The sequence below is a fragment of the Conger conger genome, chromosome 2 (genome assembly GCF_963514075.1).
Source record: "Conger conger chromosome 2, fConCon1.1, whole genome shotgun sequence".
In the NCBI taxonomy this organism is placed as follows: domain Eukaryota; kingdom Metazoa; phylum Chordata; class Actinopteri; order Anguilliformes; family Congridae; genus Conger; species Conger conger.
In genome coordinates this window covers 24932357-24951446 of record NC_083761.1, presented here as the reverse complement: position 1 = coordinate 24951446, position 19090 = coordinate 24932357, and the positions used below count along the sequence as shown (strand labels likewise).

Below are 19090 nucleotides of genomic sequence, written 5' to 3'. Positions count from 1 at the left end.
AAGAGCTATGACTCCCGTAGTTAAAAAATGGTTATTAATCTGTGTTCAGATAAACCATGGCAACGAAACCATAGTTCCTCACAGTTATTTTAGGAACTAGTAAGATTCCATCATACTACCTAGACCTCACATAATAACAATGTGCTGTAAGCAGTATCTTAAATCAAAGATCCTCATTCAGCCATACACATTTAATCGAATTGAAGCACATAATTAAGCAATGGTTATTATTTAGTCAACACACTAACACATTTCACTTTATTTACATGATGTACAAACCCTAAATCGGCAAATAATTGAAATAATTATATAATCAAAGGCTGGAATAAAAAACAACATACACAGGGTCCTCCATGGCACTAAGTTTGAAAGGACTGTCTTAGAATAATGAAGCACAGAAGATAGGAAGCAATACAGGAGCTGACCATCTGGTTACCTTAGAGAATCTATCCTTCTCTGCTGCCTCCCCGTGGTGGTTGAAGACCACACAGTGAGTGGCGTTGACTTGTGCGTTAAATTTGGGTGTTCCCTGCACCAATAAAAAGACTGCTTTCCACAACAAAACACTCTGATTGTTTAAATTGTGCAAATGTGGTTGTAGTTGCTAAAAATTGCAGATGTTACGGAAACGCTCCTAAAGTCCCGGTTCCCACATGGTATCCATAATCACTTTTAAACTAAACAACATTAATATTATGCACTATATCTACTTTATCAAAGAATGCCTGCACATGTATGAACATGCACATACACTCACCAAGCACTTTATTAGGTATTAGACTTATTTTTTAGACTTCTACTGCTATAGCCTATCCATTTAGAGTCATGATGCATTGTGTGTTCAGAGATGTTCTTCTGCATACCACTGTTGTAATGTATGGTTATTTGCGTTACTGTCACCTTCCTGTCAGCTTTGACCAGTCTGGTCATTCTCCTCTGACGTTTCTCATTTACAAGGCATTTCTGTTTGCAGAACTGCTGCTCACTGGATTTTTTTTTGGTCAATTTTTTTTCATCTTTCCAAACATTAGAGACTAGTGTGTGTGAAAATCCCAGGAGATCAGCAGTTTCTGAGATACTCAAACCACCCTGTCTGCCACCAACAATCATTCCATGGTCAAAGTCACTTAGATCAATCTTTTCCCCATTCTGATGGTTGATATGAACATTAACTGAAGCTCCTGACCCACATCTACATGATTGTAAGCATTGCACTGCTGCCACACAATTGGCTGATTGGATAACCGCATGAATAAATAGGTGTAATAAAGTAAAAATGTTTCTAATAAAGTGCTTGGTGAGTGTATATAAAGATATTTTATTTTCTATTGCAGAAGTATGTTTGGGCATGTGCATATGTGTGTGAAAGTGTGTGGAGTAAGAACAATATATGTCTGTGCATTTGTTGCTAGGTGACTGGGTGAGTTTGTGCTGTATGTATCCGTTCCATCTGGATTAGAAGTTATTTTCTCAGTCTGTTAACAATGGAAGGAAATGAAGGGGCAGAGAGATGTGCTTTTCTCAGGAAAGTGTTTACTGGATGCACTCTGTGACGCACACACCCTGTGCTACACACATTCACACCCTGTGCCACACACTCACACCCTGTGCCACACACTCACACCCTGTGCTAAACACATCCTGTGCCACACACACACACCCTGTGCCACACACACTCACACCCTGTGCTAAACACACCCTGTGCCACACACACACACACTGTGCCACACACTCACCCTGTGCTAAACATATCCTGTGCCACACACTCACACTCTGTGCCAAATATTCATTGCTTGTGCTACAATGTTTTGTATTAGCTGGTAAAATGCCACCCCAATGCAACAGTATATTACTCGTATAATGTTAGGATAATGTCACCAGGGGAAAGTACATAAGATAATGCGCAATATCATAATATAAGATTAATGTGAAAATTGTTAATGTTGCAGAAATGTTACATAATTGTGATAGCATTGGAAAAAAAGAAAGGAATGTGAGATTGAAATAATATTGGTATAACATTAAATACATTTTGTAAGATTATGATAACAGTGTTATAGCATTGCAGAAATGTTTATCATAGCAAAACCGTAACTTTTAACGATGTGGTACGATTGTGATGTGATACATTTGTTGTAATGCAGTGTCTATGCAAAATCCCGTGGAATAGCATTGACTAATTTAGACTCCCATTCATTTCACGACAAATCCCAACCCACGCTGCTTCTGGTATGACTACTGTCCAATCGTGCCTCATCTCAGTAGCATATGAACAGCACATTTCTTCCCCTCCCACAAGGACAGATAATATAATCACTGTATTGACTGAGAGACAGACAGACAGACAGACAGACAGACAGAGAGAGAGAGAGAGAGATAAAAAAAACATGCATATACCAGTAGGACTCCATACCAAACACTGGCTGAGGGTAGAAAAAAAAACACTGTTCTAAATTTTGTTGTGTTTTAGGGCACACAGTGACATCTAGTGTCTTCTAGCAGTTACACTAGGGGCCTGTTCCACAAAGCAGGATTACTGATTGCACTGTGTAAAACCCAGAACAGCTCTTTCAGTCCATGTTCTAAATGTGGGGGCATCCCACTTTACTCAGTGCAGCTAACTCAGTTATCATGCTCCCTGGAACAGGCCCCAGTTATCCAATCCGGAACGGCTGAAACTTTGTTGGTTGGTTGTTTGGATTGTATATGTCTTCTAAAGACATATACTGTCTTCTACTGTCTTCTGCAGTCAAAGCACTATCTGAGATGAACCTTTTAAGAATATGCACATTTTATATATTTGACATGTTTAATTAACAGATGTATTATGTTTTTCAGCAGTTTACAATAGTTCTTCAATGTATGTCACAGAATTATACAATACATATAAATCATGTCTACTTATAAATATAGACTTAACATAAGCAATTAATTCTGAAAACACATTATTGCATATATAAACATTCGAGGTGCAAAAAAAAAGGATTGCATAGTTTGCATTATAAAGAGATGTGATTCACGCTCTGTCCACATTGAATTCATCTTGGTCCCAGGCTTCTCAGCGGAGTCCGTCCTGAGTGGTGGTCTTTCTTGCTGTGAAGGTTTTTGTTGAGATTTGGGGCAGATTTCAAGTAAAAGTGTAACTGTAAAATAAATCGTTGAAAGAAGAAAACTTCAGAATTGATCCCACAGTAACATCTCTCCAGACCTGGCCAAATATGTCATTGTTTTGAATTTGAATACTTTTCTTTGCTCGATTGATCTTGCTTGATGCAATTGAGCCTAACAAGAGGACCAGAAGGTGGGTTTTGCGAGTATTTCATAGGTTCCAATACACTAGACAAACTCCATAAAGAGTAGAAAAGTATTTGAATCCAAAACAATAAAGTATTTGACCCAGGTCTGCATCTGTCAAACTGTCATGTGTTGAAATCAATTTGTGCAAAGTCTCACCTGTATGGCCTCTGCTGGTCCCACTGTCACTGTAATCGTGGAGGGTACGTAGCCCTGCCTGGATGCGGTTACGGTGTATGTGCCGGGTAATAGTAACCGGAAATAGTCTCCATCCGCACCTTCAAGAAGATTAGCAAGAATGAGCAAAAATGACATTAAATAACATAAATAAGGCAGATCATCCTGAAAATGATACTCCTGACAATATCATAGTTATCTCCTAAACTCAACATTTTCAAGTCAATCAACTCCACCATTAGGATGGAATAGGAGGTTAATGACTGACAGGAAGAAAATATACGATACAAATATTTTTATTATAACATATAATTATGCAGAAAATAGTAGAAGTAATTCATCGCTTCTGAAGGCACATGTTGAACACAAAGATCTCCTGGCCATTTGTGGTGAGACTGTAAATATATCGATTTTAATGGTCTTTAAAATCACTTAATAACAATAATACAATACAAATTATTGTAAATGTGGTCATTACTTTAGTGTGTAAAAATTAATTTAGTATTCATGGTGATGACTGCTATCTCAACATTCCTGGCCAATCTGGTATTGAATGTGTCATTTTGTAAATAAGATATCCAGACTCTTATGATGTTGATACATCTGACAATGTGCACTTTAACCTCGTGATCTTTTTTATTACAAATCGCAAATTGAGGAGACAAATACATAAATGATTAGCTCTTTGTCCCAAACATTTTGTAGGGCACTGTATAAACTTTAATTCCCAGTTATTAAAAAATATATATATATATATATATATATATACATGGATATATACTGTATATTATAAAAAAATATATATTTTTATGCAAGTCATAAAGGCTCCCTGGTGATTAACGGTTTGGGTTAAAAAATAAACCCATGGCCCATCACACCCACCGCTTGTGATGTCATGTTGTATTCCTGACACAGAGATTTCCGCATTGCTGATGGGGTTGTTGTTGTCATCATAGACCATGCCTTTGATGCCATGGTGAATCTGGAGGTTGGGGTGGCGCGGGGAACAAGTTATTTTTGCAAATTTTCTAAAAACAGTGGAAAGGGTTGATGTATCCATTTACAGTACTGAATTAACCTGTATGTATAAATGGAGACATTTTCAGTCTGTGGGTTGATCAAGGCCCGTGTGGGTGTAGTTATGCATCTCAAAATAAAGGAATAAAGGAAGTAGAGCAGTGAGCGCAGTCCCTTAACCCTTGAGGATGTGACATTCTTAACTGAACATTCTTAACTGAACATTCTAGTGCTGATTAATGGTAATTACTAGCAATGGAGTTTTCTAGAACACGGACTGTGTTCTAGAACCCTTAATTTAAAAAAAACACATCAAAAAAAAAATCTAATGACAAAAAACACATCTTTATTGCCGATTGATTCGTTTACCAGCCAACAGATTTGACCCCATTGAGGAACACTTGATATTACAAAGAAAGTAATACATTTGTATTACATATTACAATGGCCCCCATTTGACTGGCCAAAAATTATTATTGCTATTCATAATAATTTTGGGAACTCTGAGGAAAAGACCTCTCCTGTCATCTTCGAGGGTCTGGAACTGCCAGCTGGCTGCCTGGTGAGACCTTGCAGCCTGCTCCTGTCTTTTAAAGGACTTTCATGTTATAGATAGAGAGAACAATCATTAACCGTATACATATTAATAAAAATACATTTAATTTTTCTATACCACTGCTCCACTGCTACTCCTTTCGCTTAGCGTTACGTCCAATATTGTACGCCTGGTTATTGCAACGCAGGTTCATTTTGACTCGTAACAGTAGGACAGAGCAGAATATGGAGGAGAGGGCCTTACCTGCTCCAGGTAAGACACAAGGGCTTCCCTGTTGCCTAGCCACTCCTTCTGCAGAACAGAAGCCGGGGGGAACTTGTTGCAGCTGAGCTCCAGGGTGATCTCGAAGCAGTTGGTGTGGAGGTAGTTAAAGTCCTGCATTCCTGGAGAGGGTTGGTGGAAGCAACACAACTGAGTGAAACTAAACCTGTCACATCCCCCACTCACCTGTCACTCACCTGCCAGGGGAGGGACTAAAGTGGCATTAGTCACAGTGGCTATGTGACTTGCATTCATAAATCTAAACAAGGCTTGCCAGGTTCATCAACAGAAGAGTGCAAATACCTGTATTTATTTGTGGCCCATAATAATAATAATAATAATAATAATAATAATAATAATAATAATAATAATAATAATTTTAATAATAATATATAAAATGTAGCTAAAAGTGCTTTACATTAAGCCAATTACAAAGAATTACAGAGACAACACAAATGAAAATAATAAACAGCGTGGAACATGGTACATGACTGGACCAGACACTTGCACTCACTGCTCTTTGAATACCCAAGATAATTATTTCCACTCGACCTGGCTCTGCCCGCCAAGTCACCATTTCTGGAAGTCACAGACCAAATATCTCTCATTATGAGCTGTAGCATTCCATTCTGTCCATCCCTCGGTCTACTAGGGGACCTCTCAACAATCAACCCACCAAATCAAAATACCAAACCTATACTCATTGCCCTAGCTATCGCCAAGAAAACCATCCTCTTAAACTGGAAAACAAGACACAAAATAAACATAACACAATGGTTTAATCTACTGAAAGAACACATATCCATGGAACTAATTTCACACAAGCGCCAAAGCTCACACGTGGCAAACATTTGGGATCCTTTCATAAAATCATTCAATTTGCCTGTGGACTAACCCCCCAACCCCACCCTAACCAACATATACTCACATACTCTAGAAACACTATCCATGCAATGCCATATCCTAATCAAACCCATCCATAATCATGCATATTTTCCTTTTATTTGTTTGCTTTTTTTGTTTTGTTTGTATTTAAGAATGTGTTATTCATATTCATCATGTTCTTTTTATTTTATTTTATTTTTTCCCCATCGTTACTTTTATTATTATTACTTTTTCTCCTCTTCTCTCCCTTTTTCCATACTATCCATTCAAGGCTCCAAACAACAACGACATGGGGGCGACATGGCTCAGGCAGTAAGAGCAGTTGTCTGGCAGTCGGAGGGTTGCTGGTTCGATCCCCCGCCCAGGCTGTGTCGAAGTGTCCCTGAGCAAGACACCTAACCCCCAAATGCTCCTGACGAGCTGGTCGGCACCTTGCATGGCAGCCAATTGCCATTGGTGTGTGTATGAATGGGTGAATGAGAAGAATCAATTGTACAGCGCTTTGGCTAAAGGCGCTATATAAATGCCAACCATTTACCATTTACAACACCCACTTGTCCACCTGTCTGTTTGTCTGTTCATCTTCCTGTCTATCTGCCCATTGGTCTGCGTGTTCATATGTGTACACAAGTCACTCTTTCCACACTTTATGATTCTTTTTATTATTATTCTTTTTCTTTTATTTCCATTTATTGTTATTTTTAGTGACTCTGTCTGTTTTGTTTTACCCTCCCCTCAAAGGCTTCATACTGTTTTCTTCCTTCGTTCTCTCTCTCTCCCTCCCTCTCTCTCTCTCTCTCTCTCTCTCTCTCTCTCTCTCTCTCTCAATATAACCAATGTATATATGTTTGTTTTTGTATTAAAAATAAAGTTGACCTCCCAAGAGTGTGGGGGGGATGGTGGTGGCAGGAATAAAAAATAAAAAAAGAGCAAGAAATAAAGATAAGCTGAAAGATATAGCTCAAAGTGATATAAAAAGGCTAATCAAAATATACAAAGATAGATTAAAAAGGTAGGTTTTCAGTTGCCATTAAAAAATGTCCACTGAGCTAGCTGTTCTGATATTAATTGGCTGTTCCATAATTTAGGGGCGTAATGATTAAAAGCAGCATCCCCAATTTTCTTTTGTGAACTACGGGGAACAATTACTAAACCAGCTGCGGATGGCCTGAGGGCTCGTGAAGGGACATGAAACAAGCACAGCAAAGTTCTGAATTAATTGTAGTCTTTCAATGGATATTTTTGGAAGACCTGAAAAAAGAGCATTGCAATACTTATTAGTATTGCCTACTTGAAATAAAAGTATGGACTAACTTCTCAGAATCCTGACTTGATAAGACAGCCTGTAGCGTAGTGGTTAAGCTACAGGACCCACAAGGTTGGTGGTTCGATCACTGGTGTAGCCACAATAAGATCCACACTTCTAGTTGGCCCCAAAGCCAAAAGGGATGCACTTTATAACAGGTTAGGAAATTTGACTCCCCAGGTTAAATCAGAAGTATCAAGCCTGGGTGTAATTTTAGACTCTGATCTTTTTAACCACACATTAACTAGGTAACCTGCTTTCTTCCACCTGAGAAATATTGCCTAGGTACGGCCAATTTTGGAATTACATTACATTACATTAATGGCATTTGGCAGACGCTCTTATCCAAAGTGACTTACAGTTGATAAGACTAAGCAGGAGACAATCCCCCTGGAGCAATGTAGGGTTAAGGGCCTTGCTTAAGGGCCCAACAGCTGTGCGGATCTTACTGTGGCTACACCATGGATCAAACCACTTGCCGGTGCCAGTCATGTACCATAACCTGCCCCCTAGTTAGTAAAAAAAAATATATGGCTTGTATATACAGTATGTCTATCACTGCCAATAGTTGTAATGAAAAAAGGACACTGGAAGGATGTCGATGAACAGGAGGGGAAGGGACGAGAGGAAGAGCAAGAGAGAAAAGAGGAAGAAGGAAGAGGAGAAGCAGAAATATGTGTGGTCACCTTTGGAAAGAGAGTACCAGTTGGCCCCATTTGTGATTCCCTCTTCAAAGTAGTCCCCACAGTTCCACCCTTTGTGCATCCAGCTGTGACCATATGAGTAGGTTTTCGCCAACTGGGAAGACACACACACACACACACGGACACACACATGCATACATACATGTACACACACATACACACACACACACACACACACACACACATACATGTACACACATAAGTGCACACATGTATAGATACACACACACATACACACATAGATACACACCCATACGCATATGCACACACACACACACACACACACAGGCACGTCTGTTTCGATAGTTACAAGCACACAAGCACAGCAGTGTGCAGCTCAGCAGTGTATATCCTACGGTACGAAAACAAGCAAGAGACTGTTATCTTCATCATCACCACCCCCATGTTTTTTTTTACGGTTTGAGCGGCTGTGAGTGATCCGGTGAAGGATTCACTTGCATTCTTACGAGATTTAAAATAATTCTACGCATACTATGTGTACAGTGCAAGTGATTCGGTTATTTTTGCGACTTATATAACATATTAACATTATTATAACAAATGTGTTCTGCATGTTAGCTAGCACACATATATATAATATAAACTATATGAATAATAATAATAATTACGAAGATTCTAGTGGATTGAAATGCTGTCCTGTGGGAATGCAAAGAAATAGCTTTCTGTGACTTTTCCAGCCGAAACAGTCCTCTCTTTAATCTCCAGCATTTTACCTTCTTGAAGATCTTGTCATCAGGCGTGGAAGAATAAGTGGTCTTGCCCTTCATGCGGAGGTCCCGGGACTTATCGAAGGGGTAGTTAGCCACGACCGCCCCTCCGTGCAGGTTGGCCGACAAGACGAAGTTATAGTTCTGCATCCACTTGATCACAGCCAGGGTTTCGGGCTCGACCTAGGCACACAGATGCACATACACACGCACACACACAAACACACAAACAGTCTTCTTCAGTGACTGTAGGGATCAAACTACAGCAAAGACATAAAGACTGCTCTGGTGGTTTGCTCAGCACGGAAAAGTTGGCATATAAAGACGAAATATAAGATTCATTACATGAATAAAAACTTTTAAATATCTGTTTACATGCAAAAATAGTTGACTAACAATATGAAAAAGGTTTTGTTGAGCAAATACCAGTCTTTACAACACAACACAAACCCACTGAATTCCCATGTCACATCATGTAGTTTCAATGCGCGTCTCCCATGATTCCCGAGCTATTCCTTGTTTGTGTCATGCAGGTTCAACGTGCGTGTCAACTGTGCCCTCGTGACCTCTCTAATATCAGCGCAGATCTGCAGATGTTCCGGCATGGCAGACACCAGGAACCAGGGGAGCCCCCCTCCTCCACAGAGCGCAGGATAAATATACCGCCATTTCTGCAGCACGCAGCATAAATATACCGCCATTTCCGTTTGTTGGTTCAAGAGAGATATGGCCAGAATGAAAAGCCGGCTACCACGGCAACCGTCAAACTTCTGTTGCTCCAGTCGCTCAAGGTCTGTTTTTGGAGATCTGTGATTTATTAGACATGGGTCTTTAAATATATCCACTTATACTTTCCATACCTGGGTCACGCATGCTATTATTTCGAAATTTGCATTTGAAGATGCCATTTTTAATGTTTAGCTGGTCCATTATAAAGTATTTCCAAATACAGTGGCCAAAATAAAAAGTTTGTTAAATATTGCTACTTAAGATCTAACTGCCTTATTAAAAATAATTTTATACGCCCAAGAATGTAAAATGTAGATTGACTGAAAGCTTATATGTTAGTGAAAAATAAACAACAGAAAACAGACAACATGTTTATCAATATATAAAAAGCCTATTTTATTTAAGTCTGCTGACTAAATTAGCAAAATTTAAATTGGGCAAATGTCTGCTTTCTGTTAAGCTTTTTGTCTCCCTGATACATCAACATAGCTTATTTTTGTATGTCACTCTGCACTGCAAGTCTGAATTCTGTCTTTAATTAAACAGTTCAGTGGTTATTATTTCTTCTTTTATGTTTCAGCGGAAATTGTTCCCATTACTAAACCAATTTTCCTATATTCTGGTGAAATATTCAGTGTAATAATATTCAATATAATACTCTATATAATACGTTTCTGCCAAGCTAGAAACCTACACTTTGAAGTGGGTACTGGCTTCTAATTGGTACATGAGAAGTTGTTACTAACTGTAGAGGCACACTGGGTAACTGTACACTGAACAAGATTGCTAATATTAGACCTGTAGACGTGTAATCGGTAAAAGTGAAAGCGGTTTTTTCCTTTTTGCTGAAAGGTGAAATTGATAATTGATCAATTGTTAAAGGAGTTTTTGTTTTTGATAAGAATATTGCAGTGTTGCGGTCCACCCCAGTGGCAGCCTAACTGTCGTGGTGAATTCATCTTTAGCGTAGTGGTCAGGGCAATTGCCTTTTATACTATTGGTTTTCTGTCCGCACAGGGGAAAGTGTGCAGGCATGTGCCGTAGTGTTTTCAACACTATCGATAAGTAGTAGTCATTAGCTAACGTTAAAGTACTCTATACCTTATAGCTATCAAATGTAACATTAGCTATAAGAACCCAGCTGGTTAAATGGACACTCATTTCAGGATGGGTTGCACAGGTAATGCATTCATTTTCATTGTAGTATACACTCAGTGAGCACTTTATTAGGTATTTATTAGACTTATTTTTTTGTCTTCTACTGCTGTAGCCCATCCACTGGGAGTTATAATGCGTTGTGTGTTCAGAGCTGCTCTTCGGCATACCACTGTTGTAATGTGTGGTTATTTGCATTACTGTCACCTTCCTGTCAGCTTTGGCCATTCTCCTCTGAAGTCTCTCATTAACAAGCTTTCTCTCATCTGTCTGCAGAACTGCTGCTCACAGGATTTTTTTGCCTGAAAATCCAAGGAGATCAGCAGTTTCTGAGATTCTCAAACCACCCTGTCTGCCACCAACAATCATTCCACGGTCACTTAGATCACATTTTTTCCCCATTCTGATGCTTGATGTGAACATTAACTGAAGCTCCTGACCCGTATCTACATGATTGTATGCATTACACTGCTGCCACACAATTGGCTGATTAGATAATCGCATGAATAAGTAAATATTCCTAATGAAGTGCTCTGTGAGTACTTACTAATACATGAGCTTAGCAGAGGTCACCCTGCATGAAGACATCTCATAGCTGGGCATGGTTTGTACAGCTGGACAGCACCCCTGCTGCCAAAATGAGCACCCTGTGGATTTCCTACTTTCTCTGCCCAACCGCCCCTCCCCCATGTGATACCATCAGGATCACATGCTTACTTCAACACCTCCTCGCTTCTGATCTAAACCAGGAAACTCAATCCCAGGCCTGCACAAAGGTTACCCAGATCCAACATCCTCTCCACACCTACCGTACTCCACACTCACGTGCGAAACTCAATTCCCAGACCCTGCCTCCCCTCCTGTCTTCCCCCAAGCCAACCAGGGCAGGGGCCCTCCTCCCCCAAGCAGTCATGCCCCTCTGCTCTCTCCATATGCTGTTTTATAACTCATAACACTCATCGCACTTTCAATCGTCTGCAGCTGTTGCTACCTTGCTTCCTCAAAGGTCGGCCAAATTGTATCCTCACGCAAACAGAATTTCCCTCTTATTTTTTTTTACACCAGTCTGCAATTTTTCTTGTTGTTGTTGTCGTTCTGGCTTATGATTTCCTTTGTCCTCAAACTGTTCTGTACAATTCATACGGTATAAGTGAACTGAAATCTTTCTACACGTGCAACGTGTTTCCATGGGCTGTATCACAAGGGCATATGAAATATGATCAGTCAAGAAATGGAAAAGGAAACAGCTGTGCCCTATAGAGCCTGATCCAAAGCCCAAGAGTTGGTTCTAAAGACCGTCTTCCACCTACTTTAGAACAAGGGTCTGCTGAAACGGTGTGTTATTCCACATTACTGCTGATGTTTTAAACCGTTTCGATGATCGTATACCATACGCTGTGCAGTTTAAAGGCCCGCACGCATATTATTAATGATTTTTAGCTTTTCGTATCATCCTGGAGCTTTCGATTTGTAAAACTATTGCAATTTTGGTAGAAGTGTATCTTAGGGTCTAACTGCTATTTTTTGGAGCTGTTTGTGAAATAACGCATGTTTTTGCATAGCTATCAGATGACGTGGCTAAATCATAACACAGAGAGTGGAGGGGGAGGGGGAATTGGGCTCTGGGGGCGCGGTTAGGGACTACCTAACCTAAGGGAAAACCTACATTACTGCTCTTTTCAAACGTTTAGATACTAAAACTAGGAAAAGAACGCTGATGAGTGTGGGTCTTTAATACGCTTCAGCTAATAATATACCCTCTTTTGGAAACTGCTTAGGTGCCGCTTAAAAGTACCCCTTGCTCTTTATATTTTAATATTCCCTGCAAAGAAAATATCCAATATTATTTATAATCTTATTGTATGCTGCGCAATACAAAGTGAAGACTGTCTTCATTAGCCCAAAGGTTTTTTTGTTAGCCCATTACCAGCTGGCCAACATATCTGGCTCTTCCCGCTTGGTCAAATTATGTCGTCATAGTTGTCCGCTTACTCTCTGGTCTCAGGGTGGCATCTCTTACCTGCTCCTCCCAGTTGTCCGGTAGTGGTAGGTGGTGGTTGGCACCACTAGTTTTCTCATAATAGTACATGAGGGCGTTCAGGTCCGGGAAGTTCCTGTTTAAGTCCACTTCTCTGGAATTGCCCCTGCCAGTCAGGTAGCCATTGAACTCTGGACCCTGCCCAGAGAGAAAGAATTCCAAACAATGTCGAAATGCCCATGGATTGTGGGGGCTGAACCTAGGGGTACACTGCAAAAAATGGTTGTCTTAACAAGCACTTTTTCATCTTGTAATAAGACTTTTTTTTTCTTTCAAGCTGAAAATATTAGCTTGTTTTAAGTTACTGTTTATGAAGTTAAATCTTCTCACCCCATTGGCAAATCTTGAAATTAGTCCAACTTTCTCACCTCAGTTTCTTTTGTCTCATTTAGCAAAAAAGTAATGTGCCTCCCTCTACTTTTTTTTGTCGTTTGAAACAGGCTGTGATACTGAAACAGCCTATTTAGCAACCCACCGGATGCCATATGTTGAGGGGATAGGTTTTTTTTTTTTGCGATATTCGCATTTCGCAATATTGTGCAAGATGAGGTACAGAATCTTCCAGCACCTAATAAAAAACAGCAGGCACATATTTTTTTCTGTTGGAAAAGACCAAATTCAAGTTTGGAGTTCGTAGAAGGGCATTCGTTTCACCAAGAATCCAGGAGGATTCAGCACTGGTAGGCGGTAGTGTGTGTGTGTGTGTGTGTGTGTGTGTGTGTGTGTACACTACACTGCACTGCGATGGCAGAATGGGCCGATGACAAACGGGAGAGAGTTGGTGGAAATGAAGAGGGCGGCCGGGGTACCTGTCTGGCGGCCACCTCGTACCCGTCGGGGTTCATGGAGGGCAGGATGTGAATCCGGGTGTCGTGGATCAGCCGGGAGATGCGCTGGCTCCCGGCCCGATACTCCTCGCACAGGAACTGTGCCAACTGGATCAACAGCTCCCGGCCCAGAACCTCGTTCCCGTGCATGTTCCCCACATACTTGAACTCCGGCTCCACTACACAGAGGTCAGAGGTCAGAGGTCGGGGGGCGTAGCCATTGCTTTACAATAAGCCAGGGTAACCCCATATGTAGAAGGCTTGTAGAAATCATATGTGTTCATTAGTATGTTTTACTAAATGGAACACATAGAAACACTATTGTTACGTGGTTATGGCTCCCTTTATACGTAGTGACATATTACAGAAAGACTGTGAAGGAGGATGTTAAAAAACTAGTGAATTAATATAAGAATTATATATGTCAGTTCTATAACACATATGCATTTTAGATTTTCTGCATACTCCATATATGTCATCTGTATGATTTTTACAAACCTTTTGCACATGGGACAGGACTTTCACACTGGTTAACAAATGATTCCCCACCCAGATTCTTGCAGGGTATATAAAATAATATGATATATACAATCGCAATAGTTCACACTCTCACAATGTTCTTGCTATGTAGAGGCAATGTTACAGCATTGACAAAACAGTCCAGTAACATTCTGAGAACATTTGTGTCAGCTGGTTAGTGCCTTCCTACACTGTCACCACATGGTTTTCTGTTTGTTATTTGTGTGATCTACTTTATGATTAGTGTCTTCCTAGCCATTCTTGAAAATTGAGTTGGTCAAGCTGGTCATAAGATGGTCTAACTGGGTATGAGCTGGTGAACCAGTGCTACCAGCTGTTTCAAAACATAGCTTGAGCTGGTCAAACCAGGTCAAGCTGGGAGCTGGTCTGAACTGGTCAACCAGCAAAAGATGTTTCAAAACCTAGCTTGAACCATTTCTTTCAGCAGGGATGGGCTCTGTGTTTCTGATGTGGAGGGACATCAAAATAATACAATAGCTATGCTGTGAGAATGTTCCATGCTGGTTTGGCACAAATGTAGTGTAGAAGACAGATGGTGACTGTGAATGGAGTATACGGAGTGCAGACCAGCAGACCGGTGCTATTTCCATAGCATTGCTCAGACTTTGGCAGGTTTGCACATAGACTAAATTTGACAGACCCTTTGCAATATTCACATCCCGGAGTGGTCCGATCAGCATGTTAGAATAATACCCAGATCCTAGAATTATCCAATCAGCATCAGACCTGGGTCAAATGCGTAATTTTTTTTATTTCGATTTAAATACTTGCCTGGTGCAATTGAGCCAACCAAGAGGATCAGTTTGCACTTTTTGAGAGTATATCATGTATTTCAAAACATCAGACAGGCTCAGTAAAGCGTAGAAAAGTTGAGCCCAAAACAATTATGACCAAGTATTTGACCCAGGTCTGACAACATGTTCCATAATAATTACATGACATTATCGGCATTTGGCAGATGCTCTTACCCAGAGCGACGTACAGTTGATTAGACTAAGCAGGAGACAATCCTCCCCTGGAGCAATGCAGGGTTAAGGGCCTTGCTCAAGGGCCCAATGGCTGTGCGGATCTTATTCTGGCTACACCGGGGCTTGAACCACCGACCTCGCGTATCCCAGACATTTACCTTAACCACTACGCTACAGGCCGCCCCAGCATCAGCCTCAGCAGGGTGTCTCAAGCCCAGAATATTTATTAAAGCAGCTGAAAGGATCATCAGGAGAAACAGAACACAGATAACACAAAAACATAGCATCTTATATCGCAAAATGAACACCTGCCCATTTGGTATAATGCAGGTATAATGCCTAATCATGTGCATCTGAGAAGCTCTTAAAGGTGGCAGGATTTCATTGAAAAGAGTGGGTAGGGAGGTGGTTATTTCCTGGGCTGGGACTTGCAATGGAGACAAACTGTCTGCAAGGGGTCAGACCACATAATAATGCATTCAGAAACGTAATGTACAATGAATTATACATTATCCGTCAAACCCAGTATATATCCACTCAGTCGATCTGATCTGTGATAAGAGGAGAGTTCTCCGGACTCTTAGGGGTGACCCCTGTGTAACTGTCTGGATCTGTCTCTGGCTCTACAGGATGAAACCAATGACCCAGACCTGGGTCAAATATGTAATCGTTTTGGATTGAAATACTTTTCTACGCTTTACTGAGCTTGTCTGGTGTATTGGAACCTATGAAATACTCACGAATTCTAGTGGACCTCTTGGTTTGTGTGTTTAATTGCATCAGGCTGAGCACACAAAATTGCATCAACTGAGCACACAAAAGTATTTGAATCAAAAACAATTACGTATTTGACCCAGGTCTGCAATAAATATCTCCCTTACTTCCAGCAAAGTTTAGGGTGAGGTACTCACTGGCCCATATTGAAGTTACTGTGGAGGTGCCAGCAGGTCTGTTCATAATAAAATGATTTGCCATGAGGGGCATAATGGAAACGGTGAGGAGCTAAACTTAGTTCCACGAAAAGAGTAACAGGATGGCTGGCTGACGCGTCTGCTTTGTTAAAACTGGAACGCCTTCTCACCACAAAAAATAGCAACTGCAAATAGTTAAATGGTTTAAATTCCCAGAATCCCATTGTCCTGGTTTCCAGGGAGGCACACTGATAACACTGCACACTTGACTTTGTGCTCATCAGTGTGCCATAACGCTCAGAGCAAAATACACGACGCCCTTCGAATGCGGAGTCTGTGTGGCTTGCATGCCGAAAGGGTTAACGCATTTGAGGATCCTGCGCTGATTGCTGTTATCCTGTTTTTCGGGGTTTCACCTCGATGTGGAACAAATGTACATCCTGCCATTCTCCTGAAGGGAAGCCCCTGCCTCAGCAAAACTCCTGGGCAAAGCAACCCAGCCTTCATTTCACCGTCTGCGCCAGGTCTTCCTGAACTGGCGCAAGTTCAAAACGATATTTTCTCATTGACAATTTTTTTGCAGTGTGTGTAAATAGGAGCCTGGAGGTCTGAATAACATCTCCGTCATTCTAATGTGAACATACACTCAGTGAGCAAGTTATTAGGCAGACTTGTACACCAGCTTGCTAATGCAAATATTTCATCAGCCAATCATGTGGCAGCAATTAAATGCATAAAAGCATGCAGACGTGGTCAAGAGGTTCAGCTGTTGACCAGACCAAATGTCAGAACGGAGAAGAAATGTGATCTAAGTGACTTTGAGTGCCACGCACAACAGTCTCTAGAGTTTGCAGAGAATGGACCGAAAAGCATCCAGTGAGCAGCAGGCCTGCAGACAGAAACACCTTGTTAATGAGAGAGGTCAGAGGAGATTGGCCAGACTGGTCAAAGCTGACAGGAAGGCGAAAGTAACGCACATAACCATGCAATTACAACATTACATTACATTACATTACATTATTGGCATTTGGCAGACGCTCTTATCCAGAGCGACGTACAACAAAGTGCATACCCATAACCAGGGATAAGTTCGCTGAAAGACCCTAGAGGTAAGTACAATTTCAACTGCTACCTGTACAACAAAGATAAGGACAAGGGCCTTTTTTTTTTTTTTTTTTTTTTTTTGAACAAACAAACAAACAAACAGAGCAAAAGTCACCAAAGTTAACTATCAAAACACTGCTTACTGCAACTTACAACAGTTGTATGCAGAAGAGCATCTCTGAACACATAACACATCAACCGTGGATAGGCTACAGCAGCAGAAGACCAATAAGTCAAAAAAATTCAGTCTAATAAATACCAAATAAACTGCTGTGTATTTGGTATGTCATACAGACAAGTGAATGTAACAAAAGTAATATCTGCAGTGTGAATGGAATAATATATATAATGTCGAAGAACAGATTGAGTATATTTCCTCTATGTAGCCTTTTCTTGGAGTTACTGTCACCTTCCTGTCAGCTTCAACCAGTCTGGCCCTTCTCCTCTGACCTCTCTCATTGACAACATGTTTATTCCTGCAAAACTGCTGCTCACTGGATTGGCCAGGAAATTGGACTGGGAATTTACCCATTAAAGCCATTTGCACTGAACCCATCTGCATTAAAACTGTATGTACTAAACCTGTCTACATTAAACTGCCTGACTTTATTAAACCAGTGTGCACTAAACTATTTTGCATTAAAAACAAACACATATCCACATTGTCTGATTTAGTGCAGACAACATAAAAATATTGTCTGCACTAAATCCATCTCTATTACACTTGTCCGTTTTTGGTGGAGGGGCATGTAATGCAAGAGGTCTCTGCCCTTGGCCTTCACGGCATTCGGTTTTAACAGTAAACTTTGCTCTGCCCAGGCAAACATTCCCTTTGGCTGACTTGTTAAAAGTGCACGAAATATCTGTTGAAGCAGAGGAGATCCAGGTTTCAGGCAAACCAGCTACTGTGCTTCAGATTAATCCTCCACTGAGTTTTACTTCTTGGGATTCTCGGCAAAAACAGAACAACCATTACGTAATGAGCCCATTGGACTGGATACTGGAAAAAATACTTTTGTAAATATTCTTCTCTGGGGCAGTAAAGCAAAGTAGATTTAAGTACATTTCAACACAAAAAAGAAAAAAAAATCTGAACAATCTAAAAACACCCCATGAGATCCACCAGTACACCAGACAAGCACCCCATGCAGTAAAAACATGAACATCCCCCCCCCCCCCTCCTAATACAGCTTCCCACAGATGGAGAGAGGGAGTGTAAGGAGAAAAGGAGAAGCAGCGAGAAACCCGAGGGGATGAGAAGAGAGGGAGAAAGGAGAGCAGGAGGTGAGGAGAAGGTGCAGAGAGCCGGGAATCCGTGACAGCAGCGCTCTGGGAAACTCACGTGGCTCGTGGATGCCCGGGTTGTCGCTGAACTCCAGGACGTAGAGGTGCCTTCCCTCCACGCTACGGCCGATGCTGTAGATGCGGGTGACGTAGGGGCACTCGTTCTGCACGTTGAACAGGGCGCGCACCAGGTCCTCGTAGCGGTGGTGCCGGAAGTCCACGGCCTGCACGGCGCACAGCAGCAACGCTCCGGCCAGGGTCCAGCGCAGCATCTTCGGGCCCGGGGGGGGGGGGTGTCCCGTCTGTTCAACCTGTCTGTCCGTCCGTCCGTCCGTCCGTCCGTCCGTCCGTCCGTCTGTCCTGCCGCGGCCTCTCTGCCTGCCTCTCTGGCGCTCGCTCCCCACCCGGCTGCGGATGGAAAGAAAGAGAGAGAGCTCTCATACTCCCCGGCTCTGTCCCCTCCCACTACACCCTCACACCAAGGCTGGAGAGCAAATAAGGACAGCCCCCTCTTTCCCTCCCCCATCTCGCTCACTCGCTCTTTCTTTCGCCCCCTGCTTATTTTAACCTCTCTCCCCTACCTCTCTTTCTCTGTCTTCAATTATT

At 41.4% G+C, this 19090-nt stretch overlaps 1 protein-coding gene across 1 annotated transcript; it reads right to left on the bottom strand.

Moving 5' to 3' along the window:
* Nucleotides 1-2790: 2790 nt before the first annotated feature.
* On the bottom strand, nucleotides 2791-18885 carry cpn1 (carboxypeptidase N, polypeptide 1). Its single transcript, XM_061233322.1, has 9 exons — nucleotides 18543-18885; nucleotides 13660-13856; nucleotides 12833-12988; nucleotides 8935-9111; nucleotides 8183-8294; nucleotides 5288-5427; nucleotides 4354-4453; nucleotides 3454-3572; nucleotides 2791-3143 (listed from the first exon to the last, which is right to left on the bottom strand). Exons 1-9 carry the CDS (start codon nucleotides 18754-18756, stop codon nucleotides 3039-3041), a joined length of 1320 nt encoding a protein of 439 aa, XP_061089306.1. The 5' UTR covers nucleotides 18757-18885; the 3' UTR covers nucleotides 2791-3038.
* Between the last annotated feature and the right edge of the window lie 205 nt (nucleotides 18886-19090).

Coding starts and splice junctions, on each gene's coding strand:
- cpn1 (XM_061233322.1), bottom strand. CDS start 18,756: ATGCTGCGCTGGACCCTGGCCGGAGCGTTGCTGCTGTGCGCCGTGCAG. Junction 9,112..12,832: donor CGGACAACTGGGAGGAGCAG/GTAAGAGATGCC, acceptor CTGTGTGCCTAG/GTCGAGCCCGAAACCCTGGC. Junction 4,454..5,287: donor TTGTGTCTTACCTGGAGCAG/GTAAGGCCCTCT, acceptor CCCAACCTCCAG/ATTCACCATGGCATCAAAGG.